The 23668-nt window shown below is 43.0% G+C and overlaps 1 protein-coding gene across 3 annotated transcripts in view; it reads left to right on the forward strand.

Moving 5' to 3' along the window:
* Nucleotides 1-9137: 9137 nt before the first annotated feature.
* The window catches only part of FANCG (FA complementation group G), a 66409-nt gene continuing 51878 nt past the window's right edge, over nucleotides 9138-23668 (forward strand). The window contains exons 1-6 of one of the 3 annotated variants that reach the window (XM_077461303.1): nucleotides 9138-9210; nucleotides 14373-14527; nucleotides 15447-15605; nucleotides 15823-15913; nucleotides 18163-18294; nucleotides 20781-20971. In XM_077461303.1, the coding sequence (XP_077317429.1) occupies nucleotides 15513-15605; nucleotides 15823-15913; nucleotides 18163-18294; nucleotides 20781-20971 (507 nt within the window). In that variant the 5' untranslated portion in view covers nucleotides 9138-9210; nucleotides 14373-14527; nucleotides 15447-15512. Of the gene's footprint in view, nucleotides 9211-14372; nucleotides 14528-15446; nucleotides 15606-15822; nucleotides 15914-18162; nucleotides 18295-20780; nucleotides 20972-23668 lie in introns of those variants that run through there. The other 2 variants (XM_077461304.1, XM_077461305.1) reach the window with 2 other exon arrangements.

The following is a 23668-nucleotide window of genomic DNA, read 5'->3' on the forward strand; positions in this document are numbered from 1 at the left end:
CTGGATGACCTTTATGGGATGTCAGATTACCATGAGTTTTCTGAAAAGTAGGGATTTGATAAGATCTGAGTTTTTTCCAAGGGAGGACATGTTCCATGTGTTTTGAAACCGTGTCTTCGCTAAAGAAGTGCTGGGAAAGTTGAAGGGCTCCCTGATGGAGATGGTGGGAGTGGCTTATGTAAGGGAGGAAATGGTGGTTCTGGGTTTGTGGAGATTGAAGAAAAATGCAGCCAGGAAGGCGTGGTGCTTTTATGTTGTCCACAAGGAAGTAATGTGGGATGTTAGCAATATATGGGTAGGAAGGAAGAGGTACATTTCTGTAGAAGATGCGGTGAGGTTATTTTAGGCTAGGATGTATATTGTATATCTTTTTGATGTGAAAGGGATGGGGTAGGAAGAAGCTGGGAGATATTGGAAGAGGGATACATGGAATGTCTTTTGATATATTTGCATGATTATTAAGATGTGCTCTGTATTATTAATTTGTTTGGTCATATGATGTGGAGGACGCAGTCACTAAGTACTGATAGTATATGTGTGCTGTTGTCTGTATACTGAATTGAAAAAAAAAAAATTGTGCACAATGACAAAAGCACCACTAGAACTGTTTGCTGAAATTCTTGTGCATTCTTTCCATCAAAAGTGGGTTTATGTGACCATGCTGTCAATGTTGTGTGTGTATTGTTCCTGTTTGACCATGCATTCTTGGTTTGGGAGAATCTGCTGACCTTCTACTCTTTGATCTCATTGCTTAATCATGTACACAGAAATGCAGCTTCCAACAGAACATGGTCACCAATGTATGTGTGGATTGTGGGGTGGTGGGTGTTAGTTTGACTATGTGCCTTTTTTAATATTATGTTGGAATGCTTTGTAAGAATAATGACTGTTAAAGAGGAAGTAAACCCTGATGGGTTTACTTCCTCTTTCATTCCCTGCAAAGGTAAAGCATAATGGACTACTATGCATCGCATAGTAGTCCATTATGTTTCACTTACCTGACACAGGAGCCAGCGAAGTCACCGCTGTCCCCTGTAGTCCGGCGCATCCATCTTCTCGTGGGTCTCGCCGCTCTGCCGCTGTCATTCGGTGAAGCCACGATGATGTCACTCCCGGGCATGCGCACAGGAGCCGCCACGCGCGCCATATTCGCAGTTGACGGTGCCGCGCTCAGTGCGCCTGTGCGCCGCTGTCTACAGTGCCTGTCTTTCGGTAAATATCTCCTAAACCGTATAGGTTTAGGAGATATTTCTTGGACCTACAGGTAAGCCTTAATCTAGGCTTAACTGTAGGTCAAAGTGTGTTGTAAGGGTTTACAACCACTTTAAGTATATTTCTATAATCTTGCAGATAAAAATGTGATGTGGGTTGGTGTGTGAGTAGTTGTACTAGGAAATGTGTTGCCCGTTATACACTGAAAGTAAAGCTGTGTCCACTCTAAGGTTTAGACAAGTTTTTGATTGTACGCTCCTATGAGCAGAGCCCTTAGAACCCAATTGATAACTGTTTTGCTAAATGTAGCACCATATATCCTGTAGAATCTTTTCTTATGCTTGTAAATGAATGTACATAGTTTGGTTTCTGCTGGCAAAATAAAAGTTCATTATTGAGCTTGTTTGTTGTTTTTTCTCTTTTCTTTCTTCTTTTTAAAGCGGTAGTAAACCCGCAATTTTTTTATTTTTTTTTTAAAACCTGCAAAGCAAAAGGCATAATGAGCTAGTATGCACCGCATACTAGCTCATTATGAAATACTTACCTTAGAACGAGGCCCCGACATCTCGCCCGATCCACGCCGAGGGAGCCGACATGCTCCCTTGGCGTCTCTTCCGGGTATCGCGGCTCCGGCGCTGTGAGTGGCCGGAGCCGCGATATCGTCACTCCCGCGCATGCGCGCGGGAGATTTAAATCCGGCCGGACGAGCGCTGCCGGATTTTCACGGAGAGAACCCCCTTGTGCGCATGCGCCGCTGCAGTCAGCGGCGCATACCGAGGGGAATATCTCCTAAACCGTACAGGTTTAGGAGATATTTTTTTTACCTACAGGTAAGCCTTATTATAGGCTTTCCTGTAGGTAAAAGTTAAAAAAGTGGGTATACAACCACTTTAATTAGTTTTGGGGAAGTGCAATATCTTTCTTATACCCATAGACATTATAAGATGTAATTGTGCACCAAAAAACCTAATCTCTTCAGCACACCTGCAAGTAAATGACAGTTGTGAATAATTGCAGGTAATGAATTCAGCCAGTGGATAGGCAGTGTTGTATGTGTCAGCCCTCGTTCACATTGGTGCAAGTTGACATGTCAAATTGGCGGCAATTGCATAGTCCTAATCGGTGCGGCGCCGCAATTTCCAAAGGTTTCTGTACTACTTTTGGTGACTTTGAGGTGCGATTTACATTGACATCTGTGCAGGCCCCCCCATCCCCAAAACACCCCCCCCCATGTTGAGGGCATGCGGCCTGGTACGGCTCAGGCGCTTGCTCATCCCCACCCCCTTTCCTGACCTTTCCTGACCAGCTGGCCTGCGCACTCGGATAAGGGTCGGACCAGCTGGCCTGCGCACTCGGATAAGGCGGCGACATTGACCTCCTGCACTAGTCCTGTCTACCTGGAGCCACATTCAAAATGAACAGACTTTTCTCCGTCTGTGGGCAAGTCCGTTCATTTCAAAAGTCCAGTTGACTAGCGCACAGACGGCCGGATTGTCCGCCGGACTGCCGAGTCCAGCGGACAGTTTTGAGTCAAAACTTCTTTCTAAGTCCGCCGGACTTTTGAGAAAAAATAGTCCACCAGGGCCCACACACGGGCGGATTGTCCGGCGGACTCTGGTCCGCCGGACCAAGTCAGCTGGATAGTCTGATCGTGTGTACGCGGCATTAATGTTCAATACATGTAACTTTACAGAATAGCATACATTTCTCAGTAATAATGATTCATAACTGCATTAGTTAGCAAAAGAAGGGAAAAAAATACTAATACTGATTGCAATATATATCAATAGATGAACACGAGGTAGAGCACATCTCATATAAAAATGTTTTTCACATACATGGATCATGGTTGCAGTGCAGTGCTATATAATAACTTAGTAGAAATTGGCATTTGCATATCTAATTAGTGCTGATTTCCGAATTTACTAACGTATGTTTGCCGCTAATTTCGCTCTTTTTCATTTGCAGTACTTCCCGGCGCTATAGTAAATGGCCCTCTATGGTTTGCTCCCACCAGCCCAAAAATAAATTGGCGTAGGTGGGAGCACATGCAATTCCCATAGATGTGCCCCGCTTTTGTTGGTATATTTTACCCGATCGTGACCCCAATTGTGATTGATGTTACTATACAGTGCCTCATCATCTAGGCTTGCCAATAGTATGTCTTCAGTCAATGTCGCCCCTTCTAATTTGTTGACAAATTCTCAAGTATCCTCAATATGCAGTATCTCAAAAAAGTGAGTACACCCCTCACATTTTTGTAAATATTTTATTATATCTTTTCATGTTACAACATTGAAGAAATGACACTTTGCTACAATGTAAAGTAGTGAGTGTACAGCTTGTATTGTATTTTGTGTAAATTTGCTGTCCCCTCAAAATAACTCAACACAGCCATTAATGTCTAAACTGCTGGCAACAAAAGTGAGTACACCCCTAAGTGAAAATGTTCTAATTGGGCCCAAAGTGTCAATAATTTGTGTGGCCACCATTATTTTCCAGCACTGCCTTAACCCTCTTGGACATGGAGTTCACCAGAGATTCAAAGGTTGCCACTGGACTCCACTTCCACTCCTCCATGACTACATCACAGAGCTGGTAGATGTTAGAGACCTTGCGCTCCTCCACCTTCCATTTGAGGATGCCCTACAGCTGCTCAATAGGGTTTAGGTCTGGAGACATGCTTGACTAGTCCATCACCTTTACCCTGAGCTTCTTTAGCAAGGCAGCGTTCGTCTTGGAGTTGTGCTTGGCATCGTTATCATGTTGGAATACAGCCCTGTGGCCCAGTTTCTGAAGGGAGGGGATCATGCTCTGCTTCAGTATGTCACAGTACATGTTGGCATTCATGGTTCCCTCAATGAACTTTAGCTCCCCAGTGCCGGCAGCACTCATTCAGCCTCAGACCATGACACTCCCACCACCATGCTTGACTGTAGGCAAGACACACTTGTCTTTGTACTCCTCACCTGTTTGCCGCCACACACGTTTGACACCATCTGAACCGAATAAGTTTATGTTGGTCTTATCAGACCACAGGACATTGTTACAGTAATCCATATCCTTAGTCTGCTTGTCTTCAGCAAACTGTTTGCGGGCTCTCTTGGGCATCATCTTTAGAAGAGGCTTCCTTCTGGGACCACAGCCATGTAGACCAATTTGATGCAGTGTGCAGCGTATGGTCTGAGCACTGACAGGCTGACCCCCTCGCCCCTTCAACCTCTGCAGCAATGCTGGCAGCACTCATATGCCTATTTCCCAAAGATAACCTCTGGATATGATGCTGAGCATGTGCACTAAACTTCTTTGAGTTGCACATGCAAGGCCAGTTCTGAGTTGAACCTGTCCTGTTATAACGCTGTATGGTCTTGTCCATCGTGCTGAGTAATTTTGAGGGGACAGCAAATTTACACTGTTATACAAGCTGTACACTACTTTAAAAGTGTAATTTATTCAGTGTTGTCACATAAAAAGATATAATAAAATATTTACAAAAATGTGAGGGGTGTATTCCATATAAGCCATATACATATGGGCGAATAATAAAATCAATATATCTGCTGGCTTTTTCACTTAGGTTGTTATTTCCAGAGACAATTGGGCATCCTGGGGGTGAGAGCTGATTTTTATGCACCTTTGGCAGGGTGACATTCCATCATGTATTTAAATGCCTCTTTTAATAGGACAACCCTTTCTTTTTCTTCCATAAAGATGTGTTTCAATTCATGTAAATATTTTGAGGTGAGATCTTGCTTGCTCTAGGTATCTCATAATTTTCTTTATTACTGAGAATATTATAACACATCCTTTCATAAAAGGGTTTGTCCAATGTTCAAATAACCTCACTTTTAGCTGTTTCTTCCTTTTAAACATGTACATTGACCCACATATACTATTATTATTGTAAAAATATCTCCCAAAATGGACAATAGTGCAATCAACTCTTCTATATATGGCCCCTTTTTTATTATTTAGCCATGTTTCTTTTGTTTGTGGAATACATTTACTACATACCAATTGATCCTTAAAAAAAAGACGCTCATCTCATTACGAGGGCCAACTAACATGTCCCCCTTCAGGAACATATTACGTGTTCCATCCTTTTTTGGGTGGATCATGTTCCTGCTTCTGCAGCTCCCCCTCTACTCCCTGCCTCCACCCTTTGACAGTGGGCCGGGGATCTTTTCTCTGCACCAGCTGTCACAATTTGAAATGTGCGGGGCTCTGCCTACATAGCCAAGTCATTTATTCACAACAATCTGACTTTGCGGCTGATGGCTTGTAGTTCTCAATGAACTATGAGGTTGGTGGTGAGCATCTTTTTAGTTCATTGAATCTTCCTGGACTGAAGTAACTGCCTGCCCGTTTCGGAGCTACACTAACGAGCCATACACACAGGCTGAATTTTATGCAGCATCGGCGGGTTCAATAGAAACCGGCTGACATTTGGCTTGTGTGTATGGCAGCCGGTCCAACAGAAGCCGGCCAAACAGGGCATGACCGAAAAAGGTCTACTGATCGGTCAATGGCTGAAATCGCTGACCGGTGTGTTTCAGTGAGGGACAGTCCCCCCATGCCTATATAAGTCGTTGCGCACCTCGCACACAGCATTACAGCGGGAGAGAGTGTCGTGCCAACATCGGAAGAAGAGAAGAGGGAAGAAGACGATGGAAAAGACCAGGCCAACGCTAGCAAAAGAGCAACAAAAGAGCAGAAGATAGCGGAGGAGCCCAGAAGAAGAGCCAGAGACTGGGAGAGGAGGCCGGAGAGCGGGATAAAAGGCCAGAGAGCAGGAGAAGAACGGGAGAAGAGGCCAGAGAGAGTGGAGGAGTCGCAAGAGACCCCCAAAGTCGGAAGAGACCCCCAGAGCTGCCTAATAAAAAACCTGTCTAGTGTGTTTTTTTTTATTGACACTTTTTTGTACTCCATACTCATTCACATAGGGTGGGGGGCTGGGATCTGGGGGCCCCCTTATTAAAGGGGATCCCAGATTCCCTTAAGCCTCCCACCCACAGACCCCGACAACCAATGGCCAGGGTTGTTGGGAAGAGGCCCTTGTCCTCATCAACATGGGGGAAAGGTGCTTTGGGGTGGGGGGGCCGCAGGGCGCCCCCTTCCCCAAAGCACCCACCCCCCATGTTGAGGGCATGTGGCCTGGTATGGTTCAGGGTGGGGCTCTCACTCTTTCCCACCCCCTTTCCTGACTGGCAGGGTTGCATCCTAGGATAATGGTCTGGTATTGATTTTGGGGGGACCCCCAAGCGTTTTTTCGGAGTAGGGGGTTCCCCTCAAAATCCATACCAGACCTAAGGGCCTGGTATGCCCCTGGAGGGGAACCCATGCCATTATTTTTTATTAGAGAGGCGACATTGTCGCTTCTTTCTTGCGCTCGCTGCAATAGGAAAATGTGTTTTTCCTAAGGCAGCCAGCACGAGATGTACAGTACCCTGTCGCCAAGAACCAGCGCGATGGGATCGAGCTGGAAACACATTCCTGCTGGCAGGTACTGTAATTTCTTTTCCTGTAAAGTCGCTTCAATATAGATGGAGATGCTGTGTAAGCAAGGCAACTCTCCATTCTGACAGGGGAGATCACACAGATCCTGTCTTTCTGCTATGCAGGAAGATGGATCTGTGTATTTTCCCAGTAACACAGTCCCCCATGCAGCTAGTAAATACACTTGATTGCCCCTGATGTTAACCCCTTCCATGCCAGTGTCATTAGTACAAAACCAGTGCAAATAATAAAAATGCCACAAATCTATCCCCTATTTTGTAGATGCAATAACTTTTGTGACAACCAATCAGTATATGGTTATTGTGATTTTTTTTTGTTTTACCAAATATATGTACAAGAATACATATTGGCCTAAACTGATAAAAAATGTGTTTTATTCCTTTTTTCTTTATATATATATTATAGCAAAAAGATAAAAATATTGTTTTTTTTTTATTCTTATTTTATTAATTTAATGTTGCTAATAATTTGTAATTTTAATGTTGCTCTTTTTTTGTTTAGAGCATGAAAAAAAAAACTGCAGAGGTGATTAAATGCCATCAGTAGAAAGCTCTATTTGTGGGAAAAAAAGGACATAATTTTGTTTGGGTACAACGTCGCACGACTGCGCAATTGTCAGTTAAAGCGACACAGTGCCGTATCGCAAAAAATGTCCTGATCATTAGGTGGTTTAAGAGAAACTCTGCTCTAAGTTTTTAAATCTTAAAAAGTTCTCCTGTATAAAAGTAAAAAAAAAAAAATCATTACTAGTCAATGGAGTCCAGCATTGCCTTGCTTCCTGGGAAAGTTCTCCCTACACTGATCCTTTCCAGACAAGATGCAGGGCTCTTTGCCAGGTCTATGGGACCTGGCAGATCCCACAGCGTTTCTGGACATGTACCTGACCCCTTGCGCAGACGCGGCAGTGTTGCCAACCGTCAGTATTTTTACTGGCAGCCAGTAAAAAACAGGCAAGTAAATGCCAGTAAAAACAAAAGGTTGCCAGTAAAAAATATGGCTGTGACGCTCGGCCCGGAGCCAGCCGAGACCATACGAGTGCCTGCTACAGTGTGTTTGGCGGCTCTGGTGGAGGTGGTGCCTGAGCATGTCATGTGACGTCATGGTGCAAGGGAGCCAAGCAGAGCGGTCAAAGCCTTGTGTGTGGGTCTGCGGGATGGGAGCGAGGCAGGCCAGAAGTGGAACCATCAGTGCTGTTTGGACTGGAGGGACCACCTGGCTTGGAGAGAGACTGTCACTGTGACTCAGGAGGGGACGTGTCGTGTCAGTAATCTGTGCTGCTGCACATTGCTGTCAGTATCACTGTGAGTCAATTTCATGTGTGTGCCGCCCAATCTAATATCTTGCCCTCCTGAGTCCTGTCCTTGAGCTACTTGCTTACTATATTGAAAATAAAATAAGAGATATATTGTTTTGCCTTATTATCTACCTTAAATCACATTGCTAATTACATATTGTACTTGTTTGTAGCCTAAATAGTGAAATTTGTACTTAAAACTGTAATTTTGTAACTTTTGGAAATGCCAGTAAAAACTTGGCTTTGCCAGTAAATTTTGGGTGTCCTGTCAGTAAATTTCAATCTGTTAGATTGGCAACACTGAGACGCGGAGCACACATATGAGTAAGGATGATCTCTGGTGTGTTCGCATACGCCACGTGCAGAGCCCGCCAGGAAGTCGGCGCAGCGCTGTGCTAAACACAGGCAGTGAGACATTGCCCTGATGAGCGGCTGCAGAGATCAGACAATGTCTCACTGCCTGTGATTAGCGCAGCGCTGCACCGACTTCCTGGTGGGCTCAGCATGTGGCGTATGCGAACGCGCCTGAGCTCATCCTTACATATGAACAGTTTCTGTGCTTGCCAGAGATCCACCCCCTCCTAGGTTAAATAAAAAATAAAATATAAAAACTCCAGGAGTTTGCACCCAGAGTGACCACCAGTGTTTCTGTGCATGCACATGGTCTGGTATGTGATTTTTGGTTAGGTGATCTCAACTTAAAAAAAAAAGAAAAAAAAAAAAAAGAGATATATAAACACATTTTTCTGAAGTTTTGTTTTACAATTTTGTTAGGAGGGAGGTGAGAACAACGTAAAAAAAAAGGTGCTGGTCCACTGTGATTTCTCAAGCCCAAAGTGCATCTTTTAGCAAATGTGTATAATAAAAAAAAAAAAAAAAGTGTGTGTGTCTGCATTTTTTTCTGGCGTATATAAATGTCATGAATATATATATATATATATATATATATATATATGCCTTCTATAACATGATCAGGATGGCAGAGTTGGGACTTGTAGTTCGCAGTCCGCCTGGGGCGCTATCGTTAGCCTTGCTCGTCACCTCACCTTGAACTACATTTCCCATGAGCAACTTGTGAAGCTGCTCTGCCAATGAGCGGGACGGGGCGTGTGTGGGGAGGAAGCAGGCGGGAAGTGCGGTGTGATGGCTGGGTACTAGAGGTCTGGAAGTACGTGTAGAATCGGATGGTATGTGGCTGGAGTGAGATATAGGCACGTCTGTCACTTGTCATAGCACCGGACATTGTATGCAGGCTTCTTCTATTATGTGTATATATGACACGTTACCTGTTCAATGTAGTAGCCTTATATAAGCTGCCCATAATAAATTGCATTTTGTATGCAGTTCCAGCCGATAAGTAGTGCACTGTATATGCCTCACTATTCACCCTTATGGAGTAGCCATTCTAATCCAGGGTTCCCCCAGAGAATGTTAGGGGTTCCTTGGGTAGTTGCAGACTGATCTCTCATCTGATGCAATGTCTGCATAGTTCTGGGGCCGACATCAATGGCAGAGTTAAGGCAAGCATACATTATACAATCTGATTGTGCAATCTCCTTTAAATTTACCAACATTATAATATTATTATAGAGAATTTATATAGTGCCAACACTTTACGCGGCGCTTTACAATATAAAAAGGAGACAATACAGTTATAATACAATAAAGAAGAGCTTACAATCTAATAGAACTCGCCTAATCTATCCAATTTGGCAGGACTATGCGCTACACAAGTGATGGTAGATCTAAAGTAGTTTACACAATGAAGTGTTGAGAAACTGACAGGCAGATCTGAATAGAATGGCTGTGTGAAAGGGACCCTCACCATACACATTACAGTCTGATTGTGGAATCTTCTTTAGCTCTATCAATAGGTATGTAATGTACAGCCCTGCTTGGTTGGATACTTTACATAGGTCACCCCAATACATTGTTTTGGTAAATGTTAAGTTGATTGTACAAAGATTGTGAGGTCAGATTGGAATATGTGGGGTGAGGTGAAGACCTCTTTCAGACAGGGAGGACTTCATCCAGCGGATCCGCCTGCTCAGCGGGGGATCTCTCCACTGAACAGACAGATCACAGCCACTGATGGAAACGGACTGCCTGTCAGTTTTCATCCGACTGTCATTCGATCTGGAATAAGGATGAGCTCAGGCGTGTTCGTACACTCCACATGCAGAACCCACCAGGAAGTTGGCGCAGAGCTAATCACAGGCAGTAAGACATTGCCACGATGAGCGGCTGTAGAGATCAGACAATGTCTCACTGCCTGTGATTAGCGCAGCGCTGCGCCGACTTCCTGGCGGGCTCTGCACATGGAGCATGCGAACACGCCGGAGCTCATCCCTAATGGGGATCAGATCGGAAGCCGACATCTGCCGCTCCATAGAGATCAATGGGTGGTCCAATCGGATCCACCTGACAAAACAGACAGGCGTACCTGATCAGTCCGCTGGTGTGAAAGGTATTGAAGGTTAGCATTACATAATAATGTAAGGAATTATTTTTCCTTTTTTTTTTTTTTTTTTTCTGTCATTATTTTATAATTGTAGCGGAGAATGATTTTTTTTTTTTTTGGAAGATTTTATTGGTAAAAATGATCCACTACAAGTGTCAGATATTCTAGGTCTTTATCCTTTAGTTTATTGCCATAGTGATACTAATATGGATAACATACCTTGAGCTGTAATATACCTACCTGCCCAACTGTCTATGCCAATCTTTTTTCTCCAATAGAGCTAAACCTGCTGAAGGATCTTTAGTGTCAGACACTTCTGGGTTTGTCAGATGCTTGGTCCCAATTACGTTTCTACCGTTTCTTGCATTGACAAAGAGCCAGTAAATGGAAATAGTATGCACTGATATCTGACAAACCTGTGTTGGATTCTGAACATTCTTGAGCAAGCTCTTTGGCTCGATTCACATATATGCATGTTGCTTTTAAGCGTCTCTGCAGTGCTTTTTGTTGTGCTTTCTGCGTTTTTGTAACCGTGATTTTACCGCAATTTGCGTGTGTTTTTTTTACATTCGCTGTATATAGCTGTAAGCTAAGTAGCGGTTCGGGAAGCCGTCCGCCGTGTCCTTGGCAACCAATGAGTCCTCCGCTGTCAGCGGACTTCCCTACTGACAGCTGAATGTAAAAAAAAAATTGAATAAAAAGAAAAACGAATGAAAAGAAAAAGGTGCCCCTCTCCTGAACCATACCAGACCAACATGGGGGGGTGTGCTTTGGGGCAGGGGTGGATCTGCCCTTGGGGACAAGGGCCTCTTTCTGACATCCCTGGCTGGTGGTTATCAGGGTCTATTCGCAGGGGGCTTATAAGAATCTGGAAGCACCCTTTAACAATGGGGCCTTCAGATCCCAGCCCCCCCCCCCCCATGTGAATGGGTATTGCCCCAAACCCATTGCCCCAAAAAGCAGTGAAGTGAAGAAAAATAGCCAGTTTTTGTTTTGACAAGTCCTTTATTTAAAAAATAGTCCCAAGCTGTCTTCCCCCCGAGCCGTCGACTACCTGCTAAGAACAAAAAAGGCCACTCTTGTCCTGAGGCTGTCTTCCTCCTTTGTGATGTCCCCCGCTGTCTGATATCTCTTATATAGTCATGGGGCCTGGCCATCCGATGACGTCACCTGGAGAGCCCACCCTTTGTGACTTCACAAAGGGTGGACTCTCTGGGTGATATCATCGGATAGCCAGGCCCCATGACTATATAAGAGATGTCAGACAGCAGGGGACATCAAACGGTTGAAAACAGCCTCTGGATAAAAACTTTTATTTTTTATTTTTAGCGGGTATTTGTTTAAATAAAAGACTTGTCAAAAAAAAAAGTTTTTTTATTTGTTTATTTTTTTTAACATTTCACTGCTTTTTGGGGTGAATGGGTAGGGGTGAGATGTACCCGATACTCACTCACATAGGGGGCGGGATCTGGGGACCTCCTTGCTAAATGGGGCTTTCAGATTCCGATAATCCTGCAAACCCTGACAGCCGCCGGCCAGGGTTGTTGGGAAGAGGCCCTTGTCACCATCAACATGGGGGCAAGGTGCTTTGGGGTGGAGGGGCAGAGCCCCCCCTGCTGAGGGCATGTGGTCTGGTATGGTTCAGGATCTGTCGGGCTGAATGCTCAGATAAGCTATCTTTATAAAAAAAAAATTGCGTGGCGGGGGGGGGGGGGAGGGTTTGGGGGCACGCTGGTTTTATTTACTTTCATGAATTTTTTTAGCCTGCAATTTTTTTTTTGTACATGACTCATTGGTTGTTAAGGACATGGGGACTGGCTTCCCTTTCTGTCCCTTAGCATCCAGCTATATATGGTCAATGTAAAGAAAAAAAAAATTGTGCTAAAAACGCAGTACTTGAGTTTTGGATGTGGGTCCAGTGAAAATCTATTACATGCAAAATGCTGCATTTTGCAGGAAAAAAGTCCACAAACCTTTTCAAAAACGCAGAGGCACAAACATGTATTGATGCGTACCTGTTCCATGGGAACCCATGTTAAAAAAAAAAAATTAAATGCATTTCTGTAAAATGCAAAAAGCATCAAAAAACTCATTAAGTGTGAATCGAGGCTTCAAGAGGGTACAGCTCAGCACTGTGGCCTCAGCTCTGTCACTGCTTTGGATCAGGAGCCACGGGACAGGCTTATTATGTGATTGCTGTGAGAGCCAGGGCAGTAACATGGTAGAGAAGGCCGCGCTGCAGGAAAACAAATGCGTTGAACTGTTGCTGCACTTATGTTGCAGATTAAGCATTTTGCTGCTGAACCAATACCAGTAACCAGTTTTGATATGCATGCTAAATAGCACATTGACTAGAATAAGTATGAAAGACTTATAAAACAATATACTTTATTTTATTATTACTTACTTTCTAAAAGCAGGTGAGCTATAGAAGAAAAATATGGTAGTCATGATTTAAAAGGTTCCATAGTTGTGCAGATGGGTATAAAATATATTTGTTTTCAAATTGAAAAATCCACTGACATTTTTAACCACTTAACAACTGGCCCATAGCCAAATGACAGCTACAGGGTGGTTGCTTAACTCTGGGAGGACGTCATATGACGTCCTCCCAGAATTCCGCTCTCGCGCACCCCCTGGGGTGCGCACTCGAGAGCATCTGTGACCGCCGGGTCCTGTGTATCATGGTGAACGGCCGCTCATCCTGGCCGTTTACCACGTGATCGCTCTGTCAAATGACACCGGTTCCTCCCTCCCCTCTCTGTACCGATCAGTACAGTGAGAGGGGAGAGATCAGTGTCAGCAGCGCTGTGGGCTGTATCTGCAGTGCCCACAGCACTGCTCACCGACAATTAACCCTGAAATTCCCTGCCAATACTCTGCAATGCCCTGCCAATACTCTGCAATACCCAGCAATGCCCTGCCAATACTGTGCAACGCCCTGCCAATACTGTGCAACGCCCTGCCCAGTACCCTGCAAGGCCCTGCCAGTACCCTGCACGGCCCTGCCAGTACCCTGCACGGCCCTGCCAGTACCCTGCACGGCCCTGCCAGTACCCTGCACGGCCCTGCCAGTACCCTGCACGGCCCTGCCAGTACCCTGCAATACCCAGCAATAATCTGCAATACTCTGCCATACATTGCCATACCCAGCCATACTCTGCAATACCCAGCCATACTCTGCAATACCCAGCCATACTCTGCAATACTCAGCCATACTCTGTGTTACCCTGCAATACCCAGCCATACTCTGCAATACCCAGGCATACTCTGTGTTACCCTGCAATACTCTGTGTTACCCTGCAATACCCAGCCATACTCTGTGTTACCCTGCAATACCCAGCCATACTCTGTGATACCCTGCAATACCCAGCCATACTCTGTGATGCCTTGCAATACCCAGCCATACTCGGTGATGCCTTGCAATACCCAGCCATACTCGGTGATGCCTTGCAATACCCAGCCATACTCGGTGATGCCTTGCAATACCCGGCCATACTCGGTGATGCCTTGCAATACCCGGCCATACTCGGTGATGCCTTGCAATACCCGGCCATACTCGGTGATGCCTTGCAATACCCTGGCCATACTCGGTGATGCCTTGCAATACCCGGCCAGAACTTTACTAGCTCACCAGTTTGATTTGAAGGCAACCTGTACTGCCATTGCTGACCTGTCCTGAAAATGTTAGTTGCCTGGCTGTCGTGGTGATCGAATAATGTCCAAGTCTAACTCCGGGTTAAACATTTATTTTTTAAAAAGGTCCCATAGGTGCAAAAATAGCAGCTCTCACTGCAATACTCACTTTTAACATATAAGTGCAATTTAAAATAGTTTATTTACTTGATTTTGCCCTGACCTAATTTAACCCCTCCTTCCTCTCCACAGATGCCTGGTTACTAAGATCCGACACCCGCAGGCTCTGGTGTTTGACTTTTGGACAACAAAGCTTTCATCTCCCGGCCACACCTGTGCATCAGAGCCCTATAGACTTTTGTGGTTCTTGTCTACCTTTGTCACCTGGCTGCAGGCATCAGATCTCAGTAAGTAAGCATTTTGTGAAGAGAGAGAGAATGAGGATGGTTAGGTCTGGGTAAAGGGAAAAAAAAGATAAGTGCACTTTGTTTTAAGGGGGAACTTTATCTTAATTGCAGAGCTGCCCCTCTGCAGTATCTCTTTTTGACCACACGGTGTCCTTAAATGATGCCCATTCTGTTAACCCAGAAGCTGTCAAATCACGTTGCTCAGCCACTGCAGAATGGATAGGAATGGGATTGCGTGCTATAGTATTATGGTATTATACAGGATTTATATAGCGCTAACAGTTTCTGCAGCGCTTTACAATGTAAAGGGAAAAATATATATAAACACACTGACTGCAAGCCACTAACAAAGCACATAAAAATGACACAACTTCACTAGAGCATAGAATAATTCATATAAAGTGCAAGTAAATTTCAAAAATGCATGTAAGCGAGACAAAACTTCACTAAAGCATAAAATAATTCATATAAAGTTCAAACAATAGTGCAATATAAAATCAGTTAATGTCTAATATTCTCATAAAGTGCATACAACATAAAGTGCAATGTCCAAAAAGTGCAGTGAAGCTCCAGTGAGAAGGGAGCAGATCTCCATATAATAGTTCATACAAAAAGAAAAGGGAGTGCATGTGCAATAAATTTGATCGGTGTCCACTTCCTCCAATGACTAACACCATCCGCAGTGCGCCACTCGTTTCCCCCAGCCTCTCACCTCTAATGGAGACCCATACTGATAGTCGATTGCTGGGATATGGTTTTATTTCGTACTAAGCAAATCATAGCAGATATTCTTTGTCCACACACACATTTTCATTAAACAAATTCTTTCTTAAAAAGGATAACTTTTTACTTTGATTTGGCGCCCTGAACTGATGAGATGAAATAAAGCTAATATAAATTTTCCCAATTGACTTAACAGGTGTGCTTTACTTGAGCAGATTGGCCCAGATAAATTCTTGATGATCAACTGACTCCAGAATGAAAGATGGAAATTGAGTGTGAAATAGAAATCCCTGAGGATGAAAGCCTCGTTCTACTTTGGATTCAAGAGAATAATGCAGTTGTTAAGAGATGGAAAGTAAATATTCTTTGTTTTGTTTACTTCACTTGGAAATTGTGGTTATTGATGGAAAAATATCCATAATTTTTACATCTAAAGCATTGTAGCTGATTTTATGACTGAATACTCTTTTGTTTACACAGTGATTTTGTACCATGATAACTGTCCAGGGTAATACCATATAGAATTTGTACTGATTAGGTTTTGCTGCATGTCATTTGTATTTTGCTTTCAGGATTTCAAAACAATCCGGTATATCCAAGCATTGAAGCAGAAATTACTGGAGTGGGATTCAGAGCTTTCGCTTTTGCTTCAGAAAATACAAGGTGCTGATTTCTTTAAAGTGAACCTATGTAGCCATTAAGGCAGCCCATACATGAGTCCTTTTTTTTTTTTAAAGTGACTTGATTGCCCCAACCACACAGATGATGTGGATGGGGGAATCCTCCCAGCTGAGCTATTGTTTTCAGACAGCAGGGAAAACTTCTGCTTATAGCCGACAGCTCTGAACGAGCAGCAAAAATCTGACAGGGTTCTGGATAGACTTTTGTAAAACCACTTTGCCCATGCATGGATCAAAATGTGGCTGGTCCCTGCTGAATTTTGCTCCATGTATGGCCAGCTTAAGGAGTGTCTAAATCAATAAAACTGCTAAGCCCTAGGCGCCTTTGTGTTATCTACAAGTACCTGTGGTAATCAAAACATGAATTTCAGCAAAGGCTATCTATTCCTAGAGCTAAGACATGTCCATTGAACAGTCTAGTTTCAGATCCTCAAAGGCCAGTAGGGACCAGGGTATTGAGCTATTGAATGATAGAGTTGAGGCTAAGATTTAAGAGGGTCAGCACTGACATGGAGGAAGGTCTGGTGTACCATGTGTGCCCAGGTAAAGGACTTTCAAGACACATAGATTCACTTGCAAGAAAGTGTAGCACTCATCCATAGAGGGGCCGCTGAGAATATACCCAGATCTCCCTTGCTAGTACAGAGGCTGCCTGCTGCAGACACAGTTCCATGCACACATACAATTCACTCTCAGTCTATGGATATCTTTTTTAGAAATTATTGCTGAATAGCATGAAACCGGAGAGGGGTTCAGGAATTGGGATACTCCAAACAATAGAAGAAATAACTGGAAGAAAGTTTCTTGCTAATACTCTCTGAGCAGCCTTTCCTGGAGGTAAAAGGGAATAGCTAGTATATCTAGGACTCTATAAGAGCAGTCCCAGTCCACATAGTATCCTCTGGCACTTAGTTCCCTTCCAGTGAACAAGAGTCCACAGCAAGGTCTTTACCCACTATTTCCCACAGCATCCACAGGTAGTTCCTCAGTGAGGGAGACAAAAGGTCCTTCTCTAGACCAGGATGATGCCCTCCAGCAAATAATCCTTTGGGAGTCATCTCGTGGCTCTCAACTCATGATGAAGAATTCATACCTGGATGAAAAACCCTCCTGCTCTATCTTCTGGAAGCTTCTTTTAGAAACGGGCAAGAGAAATCAATCACCCAGCTTAGGAAATCCTCCCCAGACCAAAAACAACAGATCGCTGGTCCACTGACTGCAGTGAAGGCAAAAAAAATAAAATTTAGCCTAACTAGATGACGGCACTAAATAAGCACTATTGTTAACTTATTTAAAGAGGAACTTTTATCAATGCACTCGCAGTTTACTGAGAACTACAAGCTGTCTGCTGTGGTTGCAGACAGGACTTGTAGTTTATTAATTCACAGATTACTGTAAGTGAATGACACGGTTCTGTGGGTGGAGCGCTGCACATAAGTGCTGATTTTGAAATGTGAGAGCGGCTGCAGGGGAAAGGAACCCCTGCCTGCTCTCAGGGGGGAGGGGTGCAAGGGGATGTGCTAGAGCATGTTACACCTGAAATATGGGTGTAACATGCTCCAAAAGATGAATCGAACTTAGCCTTTAAAGTGAAACTGTTTCAGCCCACGTTCACATTGGGCCGATTTGGCATGCGATTTGACATGTCGGATCAGATGCCAATTTGGAGGCTATTGCCGGTGCCACACCAATTGCCAAAAGTAGTTCCTGTACCACTTTTGGTGACTTCGGGGCGATTTAAATAGATATCTGTGCAATCGCTCCCAAAGTCAGACTTGGCGGTCTCAAACTCACACAATTTCAAACTCACCCTCAATCTGAACCTGGGCTCAAGGCTATGTATGTTTGAATATTTACAAATTCTTAACAAGCAGTAAATGAGCTTTGAAAAGTTCTCACTGACCTTTCTGGATGCAAGCACTGTGAAGCTATTTATCCTCAAAGTTCACAGCAGAAATAGCTCATCTCTTTGCCAGGCCAGGTGCTGTTTGTTTACAATAAAGATAAGAAGGCGGAGTCACTGCTGGGTGGGGGAAGCTGAGAGAACGATTTCAGTGCTATGAACTCTGAGGATTAATAGCTCCACTGTGACTGCAACTTCACAGGTAAGAGCTTGTTTTGAAGCGGTTTGTAAAGAATGTGTAAATACTTGAATGGTTAGTATGTTTTTTTTTTTTTTATTCACAATCTTCTCTTTTAAATGCACTTAGAATATTTATTCTATGATTACAGGTTTACCATCCACTGCCAACAGCCTTCCCTTGGAGCTAACAGTTGTGTACAACACTTTGTTAATTCACATTAATATAACTGGTGGATTTCTGTGTGAACATCAAGAGCAACTGAAGAATGCCCTGTACAGAGGTTAGGAATCATAGCTGCCTGTAGATAGTAGGTGACACTTTGTCATAAGAAATGTCCAGTTTTGAATACAGCATTTGTCTTTCAAAGAAAATTTGCAGATATGGTTCTATATTTCTTAAATGCCACCAAAAAAATGTAACTTGTGTAGCTAAATTTTTTTTGACAATTTAACTTTTCACTTGTTTCTTTTCTATCTTAAAAATCTTAACCACTTCCCACCCGGCCAATGCACATATACGGCCGGGTGGGAGCCATCTACTCCTGATAGGACGTTCAGGAACGTCCATCAGGAGGAGCGGGATCGCGCGCGCGCAGCGGCGCGATCCCGATGCGCCCGTGTCACCGGGACACGGCACATCTCAGATCGGCAGGAGGGCTCTGTGATTGGCCCTCCTGATCACATGACGGCCGTGTCCAATCACGGCCGTCATGTGATGTAAACAAACAGCCGGTTGCTAGGCAATCGGCTCCTCCTCTCCTCACACAGAAGTCATCGCTGAGAAGAGGAGAGCAGATTGCTGCAGCCGGCTGATGATCAGTGAGTATGAGCTGTTTTTTACAGCTTTTTACTCACTGATCTTCAGTCTAGTGTACACACACAACACACCACACAGTGTAAACACAGTCCCCACATATGTCCCCATAACACACATGTCCCCAAAAAATAAAAACACATGTCCCTAATAATAAAAACATGTCCCCCACATATGTCCCACTAAAATCACTTGTCCCAATGATTATGTGCACACATATGTACGTGATCACCTGCACACATATGTACATGATCATTTGCGTACATATGTCCGTGATCACACAAACCAATTATTATACACTTAACGGAATTTTTTTTACCAAAAACATGTAGCAGAATACATTTTGGCTTAAATTTATGACAAAATTTGATTTTATTGGATTTCTTTTAAAATAGAAAAATGAAAATATTGTTTTTTTTCCAAATTTCCGCTTTTTTGCGCTTATATCGCAAAAAATAAAAAACGGAGTCGTGAATAAATACCACCAAAATAAATCTCTATTTGTGCGAACAAAATGATAAAAATTTAATTTGGGTACAGTGTAGCATGACTGCGCAATTGTCACTGAAAGCGCTAGAGCGATGAAAGCTGAAAATTGGGCTGGGAAGGAAGGGGGCGAAAGTGCCCTGTATTGTAGTGGTTAAACAACATACAATACATACATATGGACATTCCATTTACCTAGAAGCCTTATTTTAATATCTGACTTTCATACGTGTGTAGATTTTCACTTATAGGACCAACTTTGTATGTTGTCACTTTAATGTACATACTCTACGTAATCTACTATTTATGTGCCTTATCGGTTGTGTGCCTTATCGGTTGTATGTTACAGTAGTTATATTAATTTGGAGCATTGATTAGAATTGCTTTCTTTTGCTGTATGTTAGCCTTTTCCTAAGATACCTTTGAGAAAAAACAAATTGACTTCTGGTCCTGCCATTTTGACCTAAATAATTTTTAGCACAGTGACTGGGAGCAAGATAACCCAATAATTTTGACCATGACAGGGTACGTATGGATTGTAAGGGTAACATAACATTAGGGATTCAAGGGTTAGGTTTAAAATTCAGAATAAATGTGAGATTATGTTTTAAAAATATGTGAATGGATACTTTTTACTGTGAGGTTAAGGGTTACTTGTCAGGGTAAGGTAAAAGGAAACCTGTCAGGTGAGAAATATGTCAGCTAACATGTCTTGGATAAAGCACAATAAATAAAGTGCACTGATTGAGCAGATGGTCACTTTTAATAGGAAATGTAAAAAAGCACTGAACTTACATCAAAAGGTAAAAGACAGGCTTATGAGAAACTTCTGTTGGTCCCCGAGGAAAGGAAGCAAGGCTAGTGGGGATTGTGTGGTCTGTTAATAGACTTCACAGACTTGCTGTTAGTGGTCCTGGGGCGATATATGATGTAACTTCTGATGGAATCTGGTCTCATTCTCTGTATGTATAGGATTTACTTATTTTATTTATCCCCGTTCACATTGAATCCAACTTTGAAATCGTGCAACTTCGCTTGAAGTTGCACAATTTCAGAGCTGCAGATCAGTGCAATGTCAGATGGGACTTCATGCACAGAGGTCTTTTGCAAATCGCACCTGAAATCACAAAAAATAGTGCAGAAACTTTTTCTTCAAATTGGTTAGAGTTAGACCTATCAAACTACATGACAAGTCACACCTGTGTGAACGGGGGCCTGGTCTTTCCAGATTTTATTTTTTCTCGGTGGCTTTATGCACCGTATACTCTGATTTAAGAAATTGAGCAAAAATTAGGTTGACACAGTGCTGTGACATTTAACTGTTTAACTGTGTAGTTTGTTTGTCACAGCAGAAATACAAAAGCACCATGTAACCCAAATAAATGTCAGGCCTCTATAAACTGTTTTATAATTGTCAGCATCTGACTCTAAATCCTGCTGCATAACTATAATTCATTTTGCTGACAGTTCTTTTGCCTAGAAGCCAGGGTGATATGAGGGACACAACCATCACAGAGCTATGGAAGAAGGTCCTCACTACAGTGCATCCTCAGGAAACATACTCCGCTCTGAACAGATTAGCTGGATTGCAAGCTGCCTTGTGGCTGGCAGAAAATCAGCTGGAGCCTATAATTAACTTATTTTGCCTTTTAAACCAGGTATGTTTCTATCACGTCAGAGTATGTCTCAGTTATACGCTATATTGTATTGCACCATTGTTTCAGGGTGCTCTAGTGACTTAAAGTGTATATTTGGGCAAACGAAAAACCTATTCAGAACATTTCTGCAAAACCTTTACTCTCCCCCCCATTTACCTATTGATTCTGGAATAAATGCAGTGAGCTCCTATCATCTTTTAGTTGACAACACATTGCCTCTGCTGCACGAAAATCCCAAGCTACGCTGCCAGCCCTGCCTAGTTTTCCCTCGTGGGCTATAGATCACAACTACTTGTGTAGTCCAGAAGGAGAAATAATTTTACTGAACTAGTGTAAGTACCAAAATTTGGCTTGGTGTTAGCTTTTTGCAATCCTCTGTACAGCAGCGTATGAACGGGCAGGACTGGGAGCCAATCAGGCATGCTACATGCAAATGAGTTCTGTCTCTTTTAGCTTATCACATCTAGCCACTGAGATTGTTGCCCATTCTTCAGGGCAAAAGTACTCCAGCTGTTTCAAGTTAAACTGTTTGTGTTGGTCTACAGCAGTCTTCAAGTCAACAGATTCTCAGTAATATTTAGGTCTGGATTTTGACTTTGGACTGTTTCCCTTTAAACCATAGTAACTTTAGCAGTATGTTTAGGGCCATTGTCCTGCTCGAAGGTGAACCTTTGTCCCACATTCAAATCCCTGACAAAAATTGCAGTGTATTTAGTGCCATCCTGATCAGTTTTTCAATCCCTGCCGATGAAAACCATCTCCAACATGATGCTGCCTCCACCATGCTTCATTGTGGCGTAGCTGTTCTCAGGGTGATGAGAGGTGTTGGGTTTTTGTCACACATAGCATTTCCCGTGATAGCCAAAAAAGTAAAATTTTAGTGTCGTCTGACCAGAGAACCTACTTCTGTGTGTTTGGAGAGTCTGCTAATTGCTGCTTGATGAACTCTAAATGTGTATTCTTATTTTTTCTTTGTTTTCGTGTTGCTTGCTTAGTGGTGAACTCAGGAGGGTCTTTCGGAACAGGTGAATTGTATTTTAATTGACATATGACCGATCACATGACACTGATTGCATACAGGTGGACCTTATGTAATTATTTTAATTATTTTAAATATGGGACTTTTAAAGTTGGGTGGATTGACCACATCTTACTTTGGGATTTCATAGCAAAGGGGGTGGATACTTATGCACATTTTTTTTGTCTTATTTATTGTTCGTGTCACAACAAAAAAACTCTTCATCTTCAAAGTCATAAGCATATTGTGTACATCATATGGCACAAAGCCGCAAAAAAAAAAAGCATTTTAATTCCAGGTTGTAATGCAACAAAACAGGAAAGACACTAAGGGGGTTGAATACTTTCTCAAGGCACTGTATGGATTTATTTTTTGTATTTAGCCGTTTGCCTGGCTTCAAATTTAAATTGTATTTTTACCTTAAAACACAGCATGTGTGTTTTCTATTTACTTGGGGTTATCTCTTCCCATGGTCCCCAAGGCTGTTCATAAGTGGATTAACCTGCTATGTGAATCATCCATACAGTATTTGTTGAAATAACTAGTATGTTTAAAGCGGACCTATGAGGATAGAAGAATGGGCATTTGCTACCTATTGAGTCACTGACCTGCATTGAATATGCAGCGAGTGAATTCTGAAAATTCTGAACTCCTCTTTGTCTGCTACATGATGTAAAAGCAAGTTACTGCTCTAGGTAGGTTTACCTCTGCGAATCAAAGCTATTGTAGAGGTGCACAGTTCTAAGACCAAGTATAATGTAAAGTGGTTGCGTTTATTGACTGCAAGAGATGATGTTACAAAAGTCCAATAGTAAAATGTAAGAGGCCACTTGTACTTCGGTGATGCATTTTCAAAGATTTATTGTAGATACATAATAACACATAGATCAAAGTGCCAATGTTTTGGGGCTTCGCAGGTCCTTTTCCTCAGGGTGACCTAATGACTCCAAACATATTTATACAACATATATAAAGCAAGGTAGCCCTTAACATCCAGAGTCCCTTTGCTCAATGACATCATACTCCTGCCAAATTCATGAAAATAATGGTAATGTCAATAAGACACCTACATGCAAGAAAAAGTTAAATTGGCATCCAGATGTTGAATGAAAACTTTGTTAGGATTTTAAAGGGGTTGTAAACCCTCATGGTTTTTCACCTTAATGCATTCTATACATTAAGGTGGAAAACCTTCTGTGGTGCTGCAGCTCCCCGTGTGCCCCCGTTTTACTTACCTGACCCCAATCTTTCTCCGGCCGGGAATGAGCACACCAGCTCTAGCTGGTGTCTCATATCCTGATCGGATAGATTGATAGCAGCGCAGCCATTGGCTCCCGTTGCTGTCAATAAAATGCAATGACGCACACATTCTGTGTGATTGGACACAGATGCGGGACTCAGGAGCATGCCCGCACGGGTGTCCCCCAAGCAGAGCGATTCTCCAACGTGGACACTCAATGTGGGGAGGAGCCACCAGCACCGCTGAGGGACCCCAGAAGAGGAGGACCGGGGCCACTCTGTGCAAAACAAACTGCACAGTGGAGGTAAGTATGACATGTTTTTCTTTTTTGTTGTTATCTTTTTTTATTTAAACGAGGCTTTACAACCCCTTTTAATGCAAGTTGCTTAACTATTGATAAAATAATCTCATTTGAATGGTGACAATAACAATGGACCGG

Source organism: Lithobates pipiens, unplaced genomic scaffold (assembly GCF_037356315.1).
Source record: "Lithobates pipiens isolate NorthernLeopardFrog02 unplaced genomic scaffold, aLitPip1_a1.2 Scaffold_3, whole genome shotgun sequence".
Classification (NCBI taxonomy): domain Eukaryota; kingdom Metazoa; phylum Chordata; class Amphibia; order Anura; family Ranidae; genus Lithobates; species Lithobates pipiens.